This window comes from Populus alba, chromosome 6, assembly GCF_005239225.2.
Source record: "Populus alba chromosome 6, ASM523922v2, whole genome shotgun sequence".
Taxonomy (NCBI): domain Eukaryota; kingdom Viridiplantae; phylum Streptophyta; class Magnoliopsida; order Malpighiales; family Salicaceae; genus Populus; species Populus alba.
Genome location: NC_133289.1, coordinates 341,474 through 356,706, shown reverse-complemented (window position 1 = coordinate 356,706; position 15,233 = coordinate 341,474). Strand labels below are relative to the sequence as shown.

Here is a 15,233-nt window from a genome sequence, read left to right as displayed (position 1 = left end):
ATGTTGATGGATATATACAAGGCAGAAGAAATTTATGTGATTTCACTTACATTTTGAGTTCATTTCGCCTTCTTGTTCGAAAAACGAACACAAAATCAAGACCCCCCCAAAAAAATATAGGAGAAAGCTTTAAACACACAAAAAAGAACCACGAATCCTTTAACCCTTTCGACATGCGTGTGATAGAGAGAGCGGGGGACCATTAATTTAGTTCTGTCTGAAAAACTGAATCTTGGAAATTAGAAAACGACCAAGTGTTTCTTTTCAAGAGTGAAAAGGAATGGAAGAGGAAAAGAAGCTTGAAGAGAAGTTAAAGGAGGTGGGATCCAAGCTGGAAACACTTCCTTCTACTAAAGATGGTGTTATTAAGCTTTTAAAGGTAACCCCATTTTTTGAATTTGAGCAAAAATCTACTCTTTGTTTGGTTGCTGAGAAAAACCTAGAAAGGGAATGAAAAGAAGTGAAATTTGGTTGGTTTAAGCTGAATTTCTTGCATTAGGGGTTTGTTGCATGGGAAAAATTGTTTGTAAGAAGGGCTTAAAGGTTGGAACGTTTTTTAGGTTAAGCTAGTCAAGTTGTAGAATAACGTAGATTGTTTTAGTGAGCTTTTTTGTTTGTTTCGAGTTATAGTCGAGGGAGTTTGTTTGAATTAGGGTTAGCAGTGCCACCCTTTCAAAAGGGTTGGCAGCTCGTGAAAAACTTCGTCTGGTCACTTGTTAAATTTGCCCTTTTTGGTTCTAAAGTGTATTCTGTTGAGCTCTTGAGGATTTGGTTTTGATTCTAGGGCTGAATTTCTGACCTAAGCGGAGGAAAGTGGATGCTTAGTGAAACATAAAAGGATGGCAAAGAAAAATTGGAAGCTAAGTAGATTGTGAAGTTTAGATGGGTGAAAGTTTTAGGGGCTGCTCAAATTAACATGTCAAATATGAAAGAATTGCCATTCTAACTTTCACATTGTTTGCAAGAGTTGTCATTCTAACTTTCACTTTGTTTGCAAGAGTTGTCATTCTAACTCTCACTTTGTTTGTGTGTTAAATCTTTCGAGATTATGGCTGTGATGCAAGCTTTTGATTATACTGGTTGAATTAGGGTGCCCTGATATTGTTTTTCTTTTGCCTATCAAAAAAGAGAGGAAAAAGAAACTGAATTAGGTATTGAATTTGTGCTGGTGCATGTTGCTCTTGACCTCTAAGCTAATGTATATTGGATTTTTCAAATGTATTTGACCTTGGTTTGTGTTTGAAATCTATTAATGATTTTGAGTTTTAGGCAACAGTGTTGAGTTTTTTTTCCATTCCTAAATGCAACAGTGTACAATCTTAGGGTTCTTTTTTTTATAGTAATGTTGCTGAAAATATTTACTTTATGGATTTACCTGCAGCAAGCTGCTGCTTGTCTTTCTGAGATGGACCAATCACCGCTGGTTTCAGTGTCAGAGTCAACGCAGCCGTTTCTTGATGCAATTGTAAAGCCAGATTTGTTGAAGCATCATGATAGGGATGTTAAGCTTCTAGTTGCAACCTGTATTTGCGAGATAACCCGGATTACTGCACCTGAAGCTCCTTACAGTGATGAAGTTTTAAAGGTTTGTATGCTTTACCAGCTCAATTAATTAATGGAATTGGTTGATTCACTTTATTACTAATCATAAAAGTTTGAAATTTTAATCCAATCTTGATGGTGTGTATCTATGTGCAGGATATTTTCCACTTGATCGTAGGCACTTTCAGTGGGTTAAGTGATACTAGCAGTCCATCATTTGGAAGGAGAGTTGTTATTTTGGAGACTCTTGCCAAATATAGGTCATGTGTTGTGATGCTGGATCTTGAATGTAATGATCTGGTGAATAAGATGTGCAGTACATTTTTTACTGTCGCCAGGTGTGTTTTTTCTTCTTCCATTTATTTTTATGTTTTCTGAGACAGAATAAAGGGTTTACATTTATAAGTGCTTCTATCCGACTCTTTTTAATCTTTAAATTCTCTTCTAATTGACACACAAAGATAGTTCATATTTGCTGCTGAAGTTTTGAAGCCATATTCTTTTGTTTCACAGTTCACCTTTCTCATATACATGTAACAACTTTAGATCACTGTTCATGCAACTAAATTTCAGACAAGCAGTTTATAATTCCTTTTCATTTTTCATATTTGTAATTTTTTGGGAGGGGGAGGGATGTTTCATCAGTCACTGGAGTGTACACTGAGATGATCAATGAACTGTAAATGATAACTAGATTCTTTTATTAATTTGTATTACAAGGTTCTAGTAGAAAGTTCATATACCTGTCTCTCTGTGTTGCTTGTTAAGCAAGTGACATGTTGTATCTGCTTATATTAGTTATTCTAAAAATTGTTGTCTTTTTTATTAAATCCATAAAATGAATGCTACTTGGATTATTGTATTGCAAGTGTTATCGTTGACTTTTGTGTCTTAACAACACATGGAGGGGCAGATGTCCCCCCCCCCCCCCAGCCTTGCCCAAACCTTTTTATTCACGATTGTTTTCCTAAATTGAAGGGTTTTGTTAACTGGGTTTAATAGATATTGATCTGAAAATTTTCACACGTGCAGTGATGATCATCAAGAAAGTGTATTATCTTCAATGCAAACAATAATGGTTGTTCTCATAGAAGAAAGTGAGGATGTCCGAGAGGATCTTCTACTTATTATCTTATCTGTATTAGGTCGTAACAGAAATGTAAGCATCCCTACTCTTTGTTGGTGTATGTGTTCTCTGTGGTTACCATGGACATTTTACTCTACTACTTGAATGCTTAGTATTTCTTATCATATTGCCTTAAAGAGAACTCAGTCTTTAGAACTTGTGATTCCAGGATATCTCGATGGCAGGGAGGAAACTTGCCTTGAATGTTATAGAGCATTGTGCAGGAAAACTTGAAGCTGGCATAAAGCAGTTCCTCATATCATCAATGTCAGAAGATAGCAGGTTGGAAAATTGTAAAATCGACTACCATGAAGTTATATATGATATCTACCGTTGCGCTCCTCAGATCCTATCAGGAGCCATTCCATACCTCACAGGAGAGCTGCTGGTAATTACTAATATAGTCTAAGCTTACTATTGTTTGAAATTTGGCGAGTAGTTTCTTAATACATGAGGTTCAACATCTGCAGACTGACCAGCTAGACACTCGTTTAAAAGCAGTGGGGTTGGTCGGGGATCTATTTGCTTTGCCTGGCTCTGCCATCACAGAAACATTTCAGTCTATCTTTTCTGAGTTTTTGAAAAGATTGACTGATAGAGTAGTTGCTGTTCGGATGTGTGTCCTTGAACGTGTCAAAAGCTGTCTTTTGTCAAATCCTTTTCGAGCTGAGGCAGCTCAAATCATCTGTAAGTCTGTTGAGTGGCTTTACTAGTTTATATATATGATTCCTAGTTGATTTTGACTTGGTTCAATGTTTTCAGCTGCCCTTTGTGACCGACTGTTGGACTATGATGAAAATGTTCGAAAGCAAGTCGTTGATGTACTCTGTGATGTAGTATGTCATACCTTGAATTCTGTCCCTGTTGAAACTATAAAACTAGTGGCGGAGCGTCTTCGAGATAAATCTGTGTGTCATGACTTCTATATTTCTCTGTTTTCAAATTATTTCTTAACTGTATACTAGTCATTATGTATAGTGTTCTGATGTGTGGATTTCTTTTCATTTGGAATTTCCAGCAACTTGTTAAAAGATATAGTATGGAGAGACTGGCTGAGATATTCAGGGTTTATTGTGTAAAGTCCTCTGATGGATCAGTCAATCCTGGTGAATTTGATTGGATTCCTGGAAGGATTTTGAGATGTTTGTATGACAAGGATTTCAGGCAAGACTTCTTGGCTTTTGTAGTAAGCTGGATATATGTACCTATATAATATATATGTCCCCACACACACACACACAAACACACACAATCGTCCATATCCCCTTTCATCTGCACTATTGAAGGTCAGGTCCCTCCTTTAGTGTCTTCATGAGCTGTGCTTATCTTGGACTGCTTGTCCACACTAATATAAATAACTAGTTGTGTTTTCAGCAAAATTGCAACTTTATCTGATGCTATGAAGCTTTCTTGGTATCTCCTTCACAACCAAGTATCTGTTTAAACATGTTTCTAACACAGCAATCTGCTCTGCAGATCAGATACAATTGAATTTGTTCTTTGTGGGTCTCTGTTTCCAACTGAATGTGCAGCAGAAGATAGAAGTAAACATTGGGTAAGAGTCTTCTCTGTATTAGACAGAGTTGAGGTGAAAGCTCTTGAGAAGATCCTGGAGCAGAAGCAAAGGTATGTTGAAATTGCTAGATTTTGACAGCAGGCAACTCAAGCTGAAATTTTGTAAATCTGTGTTTATTTGATGGATTGTGCACTGATTTTCAGGGGATTTCTTCTTGGATTGCAGGTTACAGCAAGAGATTCTGAGGTATCTATCACTTAGGCAGATGCGTCAGGTTTGTAAATCTTGGATATTACATTATTCATATTCAGGAAAGAGATTGGATTGAGAAAATGAAAATCACAACAATTGGTTCTCATTCAAATACAGGATGGAGATACTCCTGAGATCCAAAAAAAGATTCTGTTCTGCTTTCGGATTATGTCTCGCTCCTTTGCAGAGCCTGCCAAGACTGAGGAGAATTTTCAGATACTTGATCAATTGAAAGATGCCAATATCTGGAAGATTTTAACAAATCTACTGGATCCAAATACCAGCTTCCATCAAGCCTGCACTGGTCGGGTAAGTGATATGATAATAAATCGCTGCAAAAACTTTCTCAATATGTTTTGGTTCGTATCTGATTTGTAATCTGACAATTCACTGTTAGTTGCAAATGTTATGAATTGTAGTTCAATCCATGGAGGACCTATCGAGTTGACTAAATTAAGAATGGCCTTGCTTTTCTTAATTATCATTATCATTATTTATGTATTTTTTAATCGATTCTTATTTGATAGTTGATGAAGCTGTATTTGCATTTTTCTTTGCCTTTTTTCCTTGGAAAATTTCCTCAATAAAGAAATTCCCTTATCTTGCAGGATGATTTACTTAAAATACTTGGCGAGAAACACCGACTCCATGATTTTTTGAGCAGTCTTTCCATGAAGTGTTCTTATTTACTTTTCAACAAGGAGCATGTGAAAGAAATCATTGTGGATGTCAACAAACATAATTCAGCTGGAAATATGAATTTTACAAAATCTTGTTTGGATTTACTGGTGGTAAGAACATGTCAATGATACATCTTTTTGATCTGGTGATGAGCTTTTCTATCAACCATGTTGTTACGCTTGCGCACTTGTACTTGTTAGGCATTTTTATGATCTCTATTGCTTTGTTGTAATTGCATCCCCTTATTCACATACTTTTGTGCGGTCATACTTACAGCATACAATGATCTTTTTCTTTAGTATGGTTGCTTGTACTATTGCAGCTCCGAAGCCTTCTATTTGTTTAGCAATCTCATCTGAATTTTCTTTATTCTTTTTTTTTTTGTTAATATTTTGACTATTTTGCTTTGAACAAATCAATGCCATCTATATATTTATTTTTATATGAATTTTCAGATTCTTGCACGCTTCAGTCCATTGCTGCTTGGTGGGTCCGGGGAAGAGCTTATAAATTTTTTGAAAGATGACAATGAAATAATAAAAGAAGGTGCTTTGCATGTTTTGGCAAAGGCTGGTGGTACAATCCGAGAACAACTAGCGGAGTCATCAAGGTGCGGTGCATGAAATTATTGACATTTAGAGCCATCCTTCTATGTTCATGCTTATACACTTCTTATCACTTCCCTGCAGTTCAATTGACCTTATGTTGGAGAGGCTTTGCTTAGAGGGTAGCCGAAGGCAGGCCAAGTATGCTGTGCATGCCCTAGCAGCAATAACAAAGGATGATGGGCTCAAGTCCCTCTCTGTTTTATACAAGGTTCCATTTTTATCTTTTTGTTGTGTTTGTTTGCATTATCATTAGAGCTTGGGAATGCTTTGTATTTATGTTAATATCCGCATGATATTTCTTTCTCAATTTGCAGAGACTCGTGGACATGCTGGAAGAGAAGACACATTTGCCTGCTGTACTACAATCTCTGGGATGCATTGCACAGACTGCAATGCCAGTTTTTGAAACTAGAGAAAATGAAATTGAAGAATTCATTAAGAGCAAAATTCTAGAATGCAGTAGTGTATGCTTTTGCAAATCCCTAACTTGTGCCATGATTTGACATGACTTGATAATAATTAGTCTCATCAGAGTGCTTTAATGTTGCAGAAACCAGAAGATAATACAAAAGCATGCTGGGACGACAGAAGTGAACTATGTTTGTTGAAGGTAGTTGGACTTCTCCTGTCAACTTTTGAAGGTTAAATTAATGGCCTGCATATCATTATTTTACTTGATAATATGGTCTGTATACAGATTACACTGTCTTTTCATGAAAATGTCTAGAATATATATTATTTCCTTGACAACTTTACAATTGGATTGTACTAAAAAATTGCCTGCAGGTTTATGGACTCAAGACATTGGTCAAGAGCTACTTGCCAGTTAAAGATGTACAACTCCGTCGTGGTATTGATGGCCTTCTGGAAATCCTTAGAAACATACTTCTGTTTGGAGAGATATCGAAAGATATTGAATCAAGGTATTATTTTTATTAGTTTATATATGACTGTTGTTTCCCCCCCTTAAGTTTATTATGTTTGCAATTCCTTGTGCATTTTTTTCTTCTTATCATACAGTTCAGTTGATAAGGCCCACTTGAGGTTTGCTTCTGCTAAGGCAGTTCTTCGTTTGTCAAAGCATTGGGATCAAAAGATACCTGTTGATCTCTTCCACTTAACTTTGAGGACACCAGAGGTGGAGTCTTTTGAAATTTCCAGGATAGTTGTAATTAAATGATTTTTGCTGTTAGTAATGCCCTCCTTGCCCGCTTCTTTCTTTTTGGTCTAGTAGATTGCTTTCCCCCAAGCTAGGAAGCTGTTTCTGAGTAAAGTTCATCAATACATCAAGGACCGAGTTCTGGATGCAAAGTATGCTTGTGCCTTCATATTTAATACCACAGGATTCAAGTCCCTTGATTTTGAAGAGGTATTTCTACTGTACTTGATTTCTTAAAGCAATTATTATCCATGGTCAAATTAACTGGTACCATACCTGCTGGCTTGATAAAATTCTGAAGTTTTGTTGTCTGTTTTTGTATTTCACTTGGAATGGTAGGAGAAGCAGAATCTTGCTGATATTATTCAGATGCACCAGCAAGCTAGGACACGACAAGTCTCTGTGCAAAGTGATGCAAATCCCTCGGCAGTTTATCCTGAATACATTATCCCTTATTTGGTCCATGCTCTTGCTCATCAATCATGTCCGAATGTAAATGAGTGCAAGGATGTTAAAGCATTTGAACCAATATACCGGTACATATAATTGTACATTTTGCTGTCTTAGATGTGCTTTCTTAGGGTATCTGATATGATGTTTCATTAATAAAGGCTACCAAGATCTTATTGAGAAAGCCAGAAAACAGAGAGGGAATAACATTTGTTCCACCCTATTTTTCAGGCAATTATACTTGATCGTTTCTATGCTAGTTCATAAAGATGAAGGTGTCAAGTTAGAAGCTGGTACCGACAAGGAGAAGGAGGAGGAGGAGAAGGAGAAAGACAATGACAAAGACAAAGAGACTAACTCTCTATTAGTTTCCATCTTTCAGAATATTAAGTGCTCGGAAGATGTAGTTGATCGAGAGAAGTCAAAGGTTGGGGAAAAATGCCTGAGTTTGTATTTAGTGTTTACTTTATGCATAATCATGCGGCTTAAACAAAAAACACTATCCACGAGAAAATATAAAAATCAACTTGAAGAGTTCAACAAAAGCAAAATGCTGATCTTATACTGGTTAATTTTAACATTTGCAGAATTCACATGCTATCTCTGAACTTGGGCTGTCAATCATCAAGCGCTTGGTTCAAAAGGAGGATGAAAGCTTGCTTCCATCAGTTTCTTTGCCTCTGATGCTTTACAAAACATATGAATATAAAGAAGGCGAAGAAGCTTTGGTATGCTTTACAAAACTTTGTTGGTGCACCATCTTAGTGACCTTATCCACTTCACTTGGATAGTATTTAGTTTAGTATCATCCCTACCGATACTCAATTATCTGCTCTGTCAATGCTGCTGTGTGTTTTTTCATAGGCAAATGAAGGGAAAGTGTGGTTGGCTGATGAAAGTGTCTTGACTCACTTTGAATCACTTAAGTTCGAAACTGATGGAAATGTAAGTTCTAGTGCTTATAAGTATCTTCAGCTATGCAGTAAATATTTAGCGAGTCTTTGGTGGCATTTGCATCTTTCAGCAACTTATAGCAGTCCTTTTTTATCATATCAGGCTAGTTCACATGCTGCCAGGGATGAGGATGTAAATGACAGTGAAAGAGAAGCTAATGAAGTGCCTCTTGGGAAAATGATCAAGCAATTAAAATCCCAGGGAAATAAAGGTGGAAAAAATAAAAAGAACAGCTCTTCATTGGCTAAAGCAAAAGATGCTGAAAATGATGTTGATATCTTGAAGATGGTCAGGGAGATAAATTTGGATAATCTGGGGCTATCTAATAAATTTGAGTCAAGCAATGGACATAAAGATCTAAGTGAGAAGACAAAGTCAGAATCAGAGCATCAAAAAGTGAAAAAAGGAAACATTACTGTGACACCTGTGCCTGTACCCAAACGCCGAAGATCATTATCTGCTCATAGTGCTTCTAGATTTCCCCGAAGTTCTTTAATGGCTCCTTCAAGAGCTTCAGAGGATGATTCAAGCCCTGATTTGAAGGGAAAAAAACTCAAAGCTGAGCGCACTGGATCTGAATTGTTGGTATATAGCATTCAAAAGAAGAAAAATGTCACATCCAAACTTAAAGGCAAAAACTCCGAGATGGGTGACAATGGCAGGGAAAATGAAGTTGGAGAATCTGATGACGATATTCCAGTGGTAAGCTTTTCTCCTCGTTAGTAAACTTTCAAAGGTACATGCTAATTACTTCTTAGTGGTCATTAATTCTCTGGATATCTTCTTCCTTGTTACTTCTGCTACAGAAGCCTGGTATGCTAATGGAGACTGATAAGATCAATACAACAAATAGTCCTCAGTCTTTGACTAGTTCTATGAAGAAGCGGAAAAGAAGAAGTGTAGCAGGGTTGGCCAAGGTTAGCATCTTCACCTCCATTTTGTTTATAACATCTTGATTTCCCATTAAATGTGGTTATATTATGTATGGAACTGATTTATGTCTTACAGCTTCTGCATAACATTACAAAAAAAACTGAAAGCTTTCATTCTTTTACTGTTCACCAAGACACAAATTACCATGAATTGGAATAGTATAAAAATGAACTAAAAGCTCTCATTCTTTTACTGTTCACCAAGACAAATTACCATGAATTGGAATAGTATAAAAATGAATTTGTCCTTGCTAAAAAAACTAAGCATGCAATTGGGGGTAAGATTGTCTTTTTCATGGGATGCATTTGCCATTGAAAAAATAATTGGGGACAAAACGACCTGTTCAGTTTTTTTGCTACAATATAAATACTAATTTGCCCTTTTAAGGCACAAAATTTAAATCTTTGGGTTGAGGGGGGGGTTCTTGTCTTTAAGAAAAAAAACAAATTGTCAAGTTACGGCCATCCCCTTAGGAGGGAAAAAAATATACATGTATTGAGGGACTTCTGTCTTTTTCTTTTTTGAATAGTAAAACTACATAATTACCCTTGGGTTAAAAAAAAAAACTAAGGCTGCATGCAAGGGTGTTTTTGTCCTTTTCATATGGTTTTGTTGTAAATCTCAATTAGGGTAATTGGATATATATATATATATATATATATATATATTACTATTTATATTAAAAAATGACTGTCACATGCTTGGCATGTGCACCTTCCAGGGCAGCGTTAAATGTGCCTCACCACCCCCATCACGGGGGGAGGGGAGGCACGTGTGCCGAGTCGGCACGCAGAGGAGTTCCTACCAGGGTTTTCCCCTCCCTCCCTCTTTCTCCTCTCTTCTTTTAGAAAACCGTGCTGGCCATTGCTAAAAAATAAGAAAGTCTATTTGTTTGTTAAGTTAAATTAGTTCATCATTCTTTTTATTACAATGTATTTGGCCTCGAATTATTTATTAAGTTAATTTTTTTTTTCAATTTCATCCCTTCACACTTGATTTTTATATCAAATTTGGTCCTCATTCTTTTAATTGCAATGTATTTAGTCTTGAATAATTTATCAAGTTTTTTTTTTTTCAAATTCAACCCTTAACACTTGATTTTTAATATTAGATTTAGTACTCATTTTTTTAATTGTAATGTATTTGGTCTTGAATTCTTTATTAAATTAATTTGTCTTTGAATTTCATTCCTTAACATTTTATTTTTATATCAAACATGGTCCTTATTCTTTTGATTGTTATTTGTAGTTGTTCTTATCATTTTCTTGATTGAAATTGTTTTTCAATTTCATCCCATATGATTTGGTTTTGTTTTATTTTTGTGATAAATTTGGTTCTCTTTCTTTTTAAATCTACTTTTTTTAAATCATTTTTTTTTCAAGTTTATCCCTAATTATTTTGGTTGGTTAGAAATTTCACGTTATTTTTTCGGGTTTGACTTTCATGTTGTGATTTGGCATCATGATTAGTGTCACAAGTTTTGAATGTTGGGCTGGGTTAGCTTTAATCATTTTTTTAAAATCTCATCCATCATCATTGAGCTCGTTGGAAATTAGTGTTCTTTGTTTTGGATTCATTTGTTATTTTTTTTTTTAATTTTGCCCTTCAATTCAAAATTTTTGTTTGTAGTCTTAATTTTTTTTTTCAAATGAAGTCCTTATTCTCTTAATTGCTATTCTTTTATCCTTCAATTTGTTGTTTTATTTCATCATTTGACATTTTATTTATTGGGATTTGGTCTCTTAGTTTTTTCCCATTGTTTATAGGCCCTAATCAAGAGTCAATCTTGGACAATTATTGGGTCAAGAGTCGAGTGGGTTTACTTGAGTTAACTTAAGTCAATCAAATCCTTTTGTTTTATAAAAAAATCAAAATGATACCATTTTGATAAAAAAAAAAGAAAAAAAGAAAAATAGTAGATTTTCCTTGGGTTAACCTAAACATGGGTCAGCCCAGGTTTTTGATCGTCTTACACTTAATCAATTCTCCCTCAATTTCTTTTGAAACTCAACCCAGTCTAAGTTGAGGGCAACCCGTTGAGTCAAGCCAAGTTTTAAAATAGTTGCTTTCTAGATGCGATGCTTCCAATTTAGTTAGTACCTAGGGTCATAAGTTTGAAAAGTTTACACGGGTTGATCTCATTTTCTTTCCTGATTAGATCCTTTGAAGTTGTTTGTTTTAAAAAAGAAGTTTCGTTATTTTCTTCGGTTTTCTTTACAATCAAGTTATCTCTATTTCATGATATAGATGAGAGGTTTATCCGGGTGGCTCAAGTTTGTTTTGAAGTCGTTTTTTTATTCTTTTTTAATTTTTCCTTCAAAATTTGATTCCTTTTAAAATCAATTTTTTTTTTCCTGTTTTGCTTTCTATTGGATAATCCCACTCGTGGGTTTTGACAACCTCACTTGGTTTTACTGGTGCTTTGTTTTTTAGTACTTTTTTTTCTTTGATTATTTTTTCCTGATTTCATCCTTCTGTATTTTGATTTATGAGGATTGACGATTATTATTTTTTTAGTTCTCTTTCGATGATGTCGGGTCATGATTTTTTGTTTTCCGTTCTTTAAAATACAATAACAACACTTGAGCATTGTTTTTTTACGTTACACAAAAATTGATCCAGCTTGTGGCGAAGCGTGGGCCATCTATCTAGTAGTGATGCTAATCTAGTTTTTAGACTGGATTGGATACTGTTTATAATCCTAAATTTTACTATTATCCTCTAAAAGCCATTCATTAATGGATGTAATCACCTCTTTTCTGTCTACCTTCTTAGCTATAATAACATTTATTTGCCTAATTAAGTTGTTTTGACCTGTTAGTATTAGTCAAATATTTTTCCTGTTTCCTTTAAAATTTACGCTGGAATATGCCAAAAATTACCTTCTTGTGAATTTGCAAGGGTTGGTGCTACGCTCGTTCAATATGGTTATCTTTTTATTTATTTTTCTCTGATTTCTTATTCCCTCATTATAGAACTGTATAGTTTCCCTGCTAACATATTATTATATGCCCTCCCTTAACTTTTATTACTTCTCAGTGCCCAACAAAGAAAAGTGGCATTGATATCGAGGATATTATTGGTTACAGAATAAAAGTTTGGTGGCCCATGGATAAGAAGTGAGTATTTTAACATTTCTTGTATTTTTCCTTCATTTAAAGATACTCCACTCTGCTGTATTTTTTTCTGGGTGGTGGTGTTCAATATGCAGATGCACCATTATGTATACATAGTAAGGGGAGAATTGGTTTTCTGGTAGATATTAAAATTCAAAACCTTTCTTGATGTAACCCCAAACTTATACTTGCTAATTGACAGGTTTTATGGAGGCACCATCAAGTCTTATGATCCTTTGAAAAGGAAACATGTGGTATTGTTCATCACTCAATCTTTCTCAAATTTCAGGACTACTTGACCTATTTAATTTATTTCTCATTTGCGCATAATTTTGGTGACCCAATATAGATATTATATGATGATGGAGATATAGAAGTACTCCGTTTGGATAAAGAGCGCTGGGAGCTCGTTGACAATGGCCCCAAGCGCACAAAGGTCCTAGTCTATTCTTCAGCATTCTTTTCTTAAGCTAAATGAACTTTACCTTTTTCAAGAACGCAGTGACTTACTTTTTCCTCTGCACCATTTCAGAAATCAATTTCATTTAAGCGCACCCCTTCCAAGGACATGTAAGTATTGCCTTCATTAGTTTGATGCGGTGTTCTGTTTTCTGGCACCTTGATGTTATGGTGTTATCCAATGCTGGTATATTTCTCTACATGTTTGATTTATGAAAAGCCTTTTCCCTTCAACCGTTTTACAGGTCACCTGCACCAAAAAATAGAAGTCCGAGTAGTTTAAGTCAGAATAAGAAGTCAGTGACAATGTGAGTTGGAGATTTTTAATCATTGATGTAGTTGCTTGTTTGTTTGTGTTTTTTTTTTCCCTCCATACAAGCACTATAAAATAGATTGATATTTGTTTTCTAGTGTTAAAAAGAAAAGAACTCCAACAAAAAACTCAAAGCGTGTGTATAAAGAGCCGAAGGACAAAGTGGATTCTGATGTATCAAGCCCTGAACATGCCGTGGCATCTGAAGGAGATAAACTCAAATTAGGTGAAGTTTTTTCATACTTTTCAAACTGATTTGTTTGTTATATACTATTGATGCTTAATCTTGCATTGCCAGTATGTAGAGAATTCATTTGTTTTCAGACTGATTCTTCATATTCGTTTCATACTCTTTCAGATGATCCTAAAGGGGATCATGCTGAAAAGGTGTCCCAGGGCATGACAGACGTGGAGGAATCTGATAAGGAAGTGGTGTCAATTTCCAAAGGTAAACACTTGGAAGACACAGAGGAAAGGTCAAATAATTCTGAGGAATCTGATGGAGAAGAGAAATCCAATTTTGAAGCTGAAGTTTCTGAAGATATGGAAAGCGCACCGCAAGATGATAAAAAAGGTGATGACGGAGAGGAATCCCATTCAGAAGAGAAAGAAGTAGATGAATCAAGTGAAGCCTTGGGAGTGGAAGCTAATAAAGAAAAATCAGATTCTGAAGGGAATCAAGATGTAGACATCAGGAAACCTAGCAGAAAGCCAAAGAAGCTTAGTAAGAAATCATCAAATGCTGAAGATGCTGACATCTCTGATGATGAACCTCTTGTACTTGCATCTAACCCTCTCTTTAGTTTATGCATTATAATATTGGAGAAATTCCATGACTCCTAGAGTAGCTGCGAATAGTTACTCTGTGTGTTCCTTTAAGGAGAGAGATAGACACAAGAAGAGAGAGAATCATACAAGAAGAGAGAGAGAATCACAATCGGTTCCACCAAAAGTGAAAAGAATATTTTCACCTGAGCTCAAAATAATTTAGTTCTCTCTCACCTCCTTGTTTCTATCTCTATCCTAAAGTGTAACTATAGTTACTCTTGGAGTACAATAAAATTTGTCATAATATTGTGCTATATTAAGATTCTAAGTTCACTCTTGTTAAATGCAGAGCAAGTGGATGCATAAAACAGGGAATACAGCATCGAGACGTTGAAAGTCATTTATCAAAGAAGTTGATCAATCTCCAGGAAGTTCTCAAAGCTTTAGATTTCGTGCCCTCGGTTTAGTTGGTGTAAGCTGGTGCAGAATCAAAGAAGTTGAAAGCCATTTATCAATGTAAACACACTAATAAAACATCTCAAGTGGTTGCCTTTGCGCAGATGAATGTAAAATAACCTTAGGCCTTCTCCATGCTAAGTTAGTAATGTTAATGTTAGTTCCCAGGACTGTGGTAGATGATAGGATGGTGGCTTTTGTTCATTGATTGTAGTCCTAGTGCATGTTTTCTAACCACCTGGATTGGTAAATTGATAGGTCTCTTGTATAGTTACAGTTGGGGATAGTGTTGTATGTCAGGAGGAATTGAGAACCTTTATTTTGATTTTGGGCACCCATGGAAGTGATAGATTAACTGCATATTTGCCTACTTGTTCTGTATCAATCTATTCTTCTTGCCATTTCTTCTGTAGCGATATGTTAGTTCTTGTGTGGATGATAAACAGCTGCACCGCATTGGCTTCTCTCGTAAGCTTTACTAATGCCATGCAGAAGTCTGTTGCAAGAGTACAGCTGGTGCAACTTAGAGCTTAGCTAAAAATGGAAAGGTTTAAAGGAGATGCCACTGACTATGTGGTCATCTAAGGTGGACTTAAACCTAGTTTGTGGCTTGAATTTCCTCTGCGTGGCAGGTGGTTTTATGACTCCAAGGGCATCCACAGCTTGGATTTCTCCATTTGCCGGGGGCAGTGGTTGTTTGTTCATTGGTCTGTGACATGCACGCAGGCCTAAAAGTATGAGTGTGACCTAGGCCTGTACTTCTCTCTCGTCCACTCAAAGCATGTGATTGTCCCTCTGTGCTTTGTTTTATGCTTTTTGAAGATGCAACATCTGCTTGAGCTGCTTTCCAATTTAATGATTGGTCATTGGTTAGTGAAGCCCACCAAGTTTCATTCTTTA

The 15,233-nt window shown here is 35.8% G+C and overlaps 1 protein-coding gene across 2 annotated transcripts; it reads left to right on the top strand.

Annotated features, from left to right (window-relative positions):
- Positions 1 to 14,703, top strand: LOC118032179 (sister chromatid cohesion protein PDS5 homolog A). Of its 2 annotated transcripts, none has more exons than XM_035036789.2 (33): positions 1 to 379; positions 1,382 to 1,585; positions 1,699 to 1,880; positions 2,575 to 2,701; positions 2,838 to 3,056; positions 3,139 to 3,355; positions 3,431 to 3,576; positions 3,687 to 3,832; positions 4,145 to 4,294; positions 4,410 to 4,458; positions 4,554 to 4,745; positions 5,045 to 5,227; positions 5,573 to 5,727; positions 5,807 to 5,933; positions 6,040 to 6,189; positions 6,276 to 6,335; positions 6,512 to 6,648; positions 6,746 to 6,863; positions 6,960 to 7,094; positions 7,224 to 7,420; positions 7,566 to 7,761; positions 7,922 to 8,062; positions 8,199 to 8,279; positions 8,391 to 8,990; positions 9,098 to 9,205; positions 12,261 to 12,340; positions 12,540 to 12,591; positions 12,687 to 12,773; positions 12,870 to 12,907; positions 13,042 to 13,104; positions 13,208 to 13,335; positions 13,468 to 13,886; positions 14,227 to 14,703. In XM_035036789.2, exons 1-33 carry the CDS (start codon positions 281 to 283, stop codon positions 14,269 to 14,271), a joined length of 5,031 nt encoding a protein of 1,676 aa, XP_034892680.1. In that variant the 5' UTR covers positions 1 to 280; the 3' UTR covers positions 14,272 to 14,703. The 2 variants fall into 2 exon arrangements, with proteins under 2 accessions (XP_034892680.1, XP_034892679.1); XM_035036788.2 differs by having other exon boundaries at positions 5 to 379; positions 9,095 to 9,205.
- Positions 14,704 to 15,233: the final 530 nt, after the last annotated feature.

Bases quoted from the DNA above. Each gene is read 5' to 3' on its own strand.
- LOC118032179 (XM_035036788.2), top strand. From the start codon at position 281: ATGGAAGAGGAAAAGAAGCTTGAAGAGAAGTTAAAGGAGGTGGGATCC. The intron at 6,190-6,275 runs GTATGCTTTTGC...TTAATGTTGCAG, and splicing joins AAATTCTAGAATGCAGTAGT to AAACCAGAAGATAATACAAA. The intron at 13,336-13,467 runs GTGAAGTTTTTT...ATACTCTTTCAG, and splicing joins AGGAGATAAACTCAAATTAG to ATGATCCTAAAGGGGATCAT.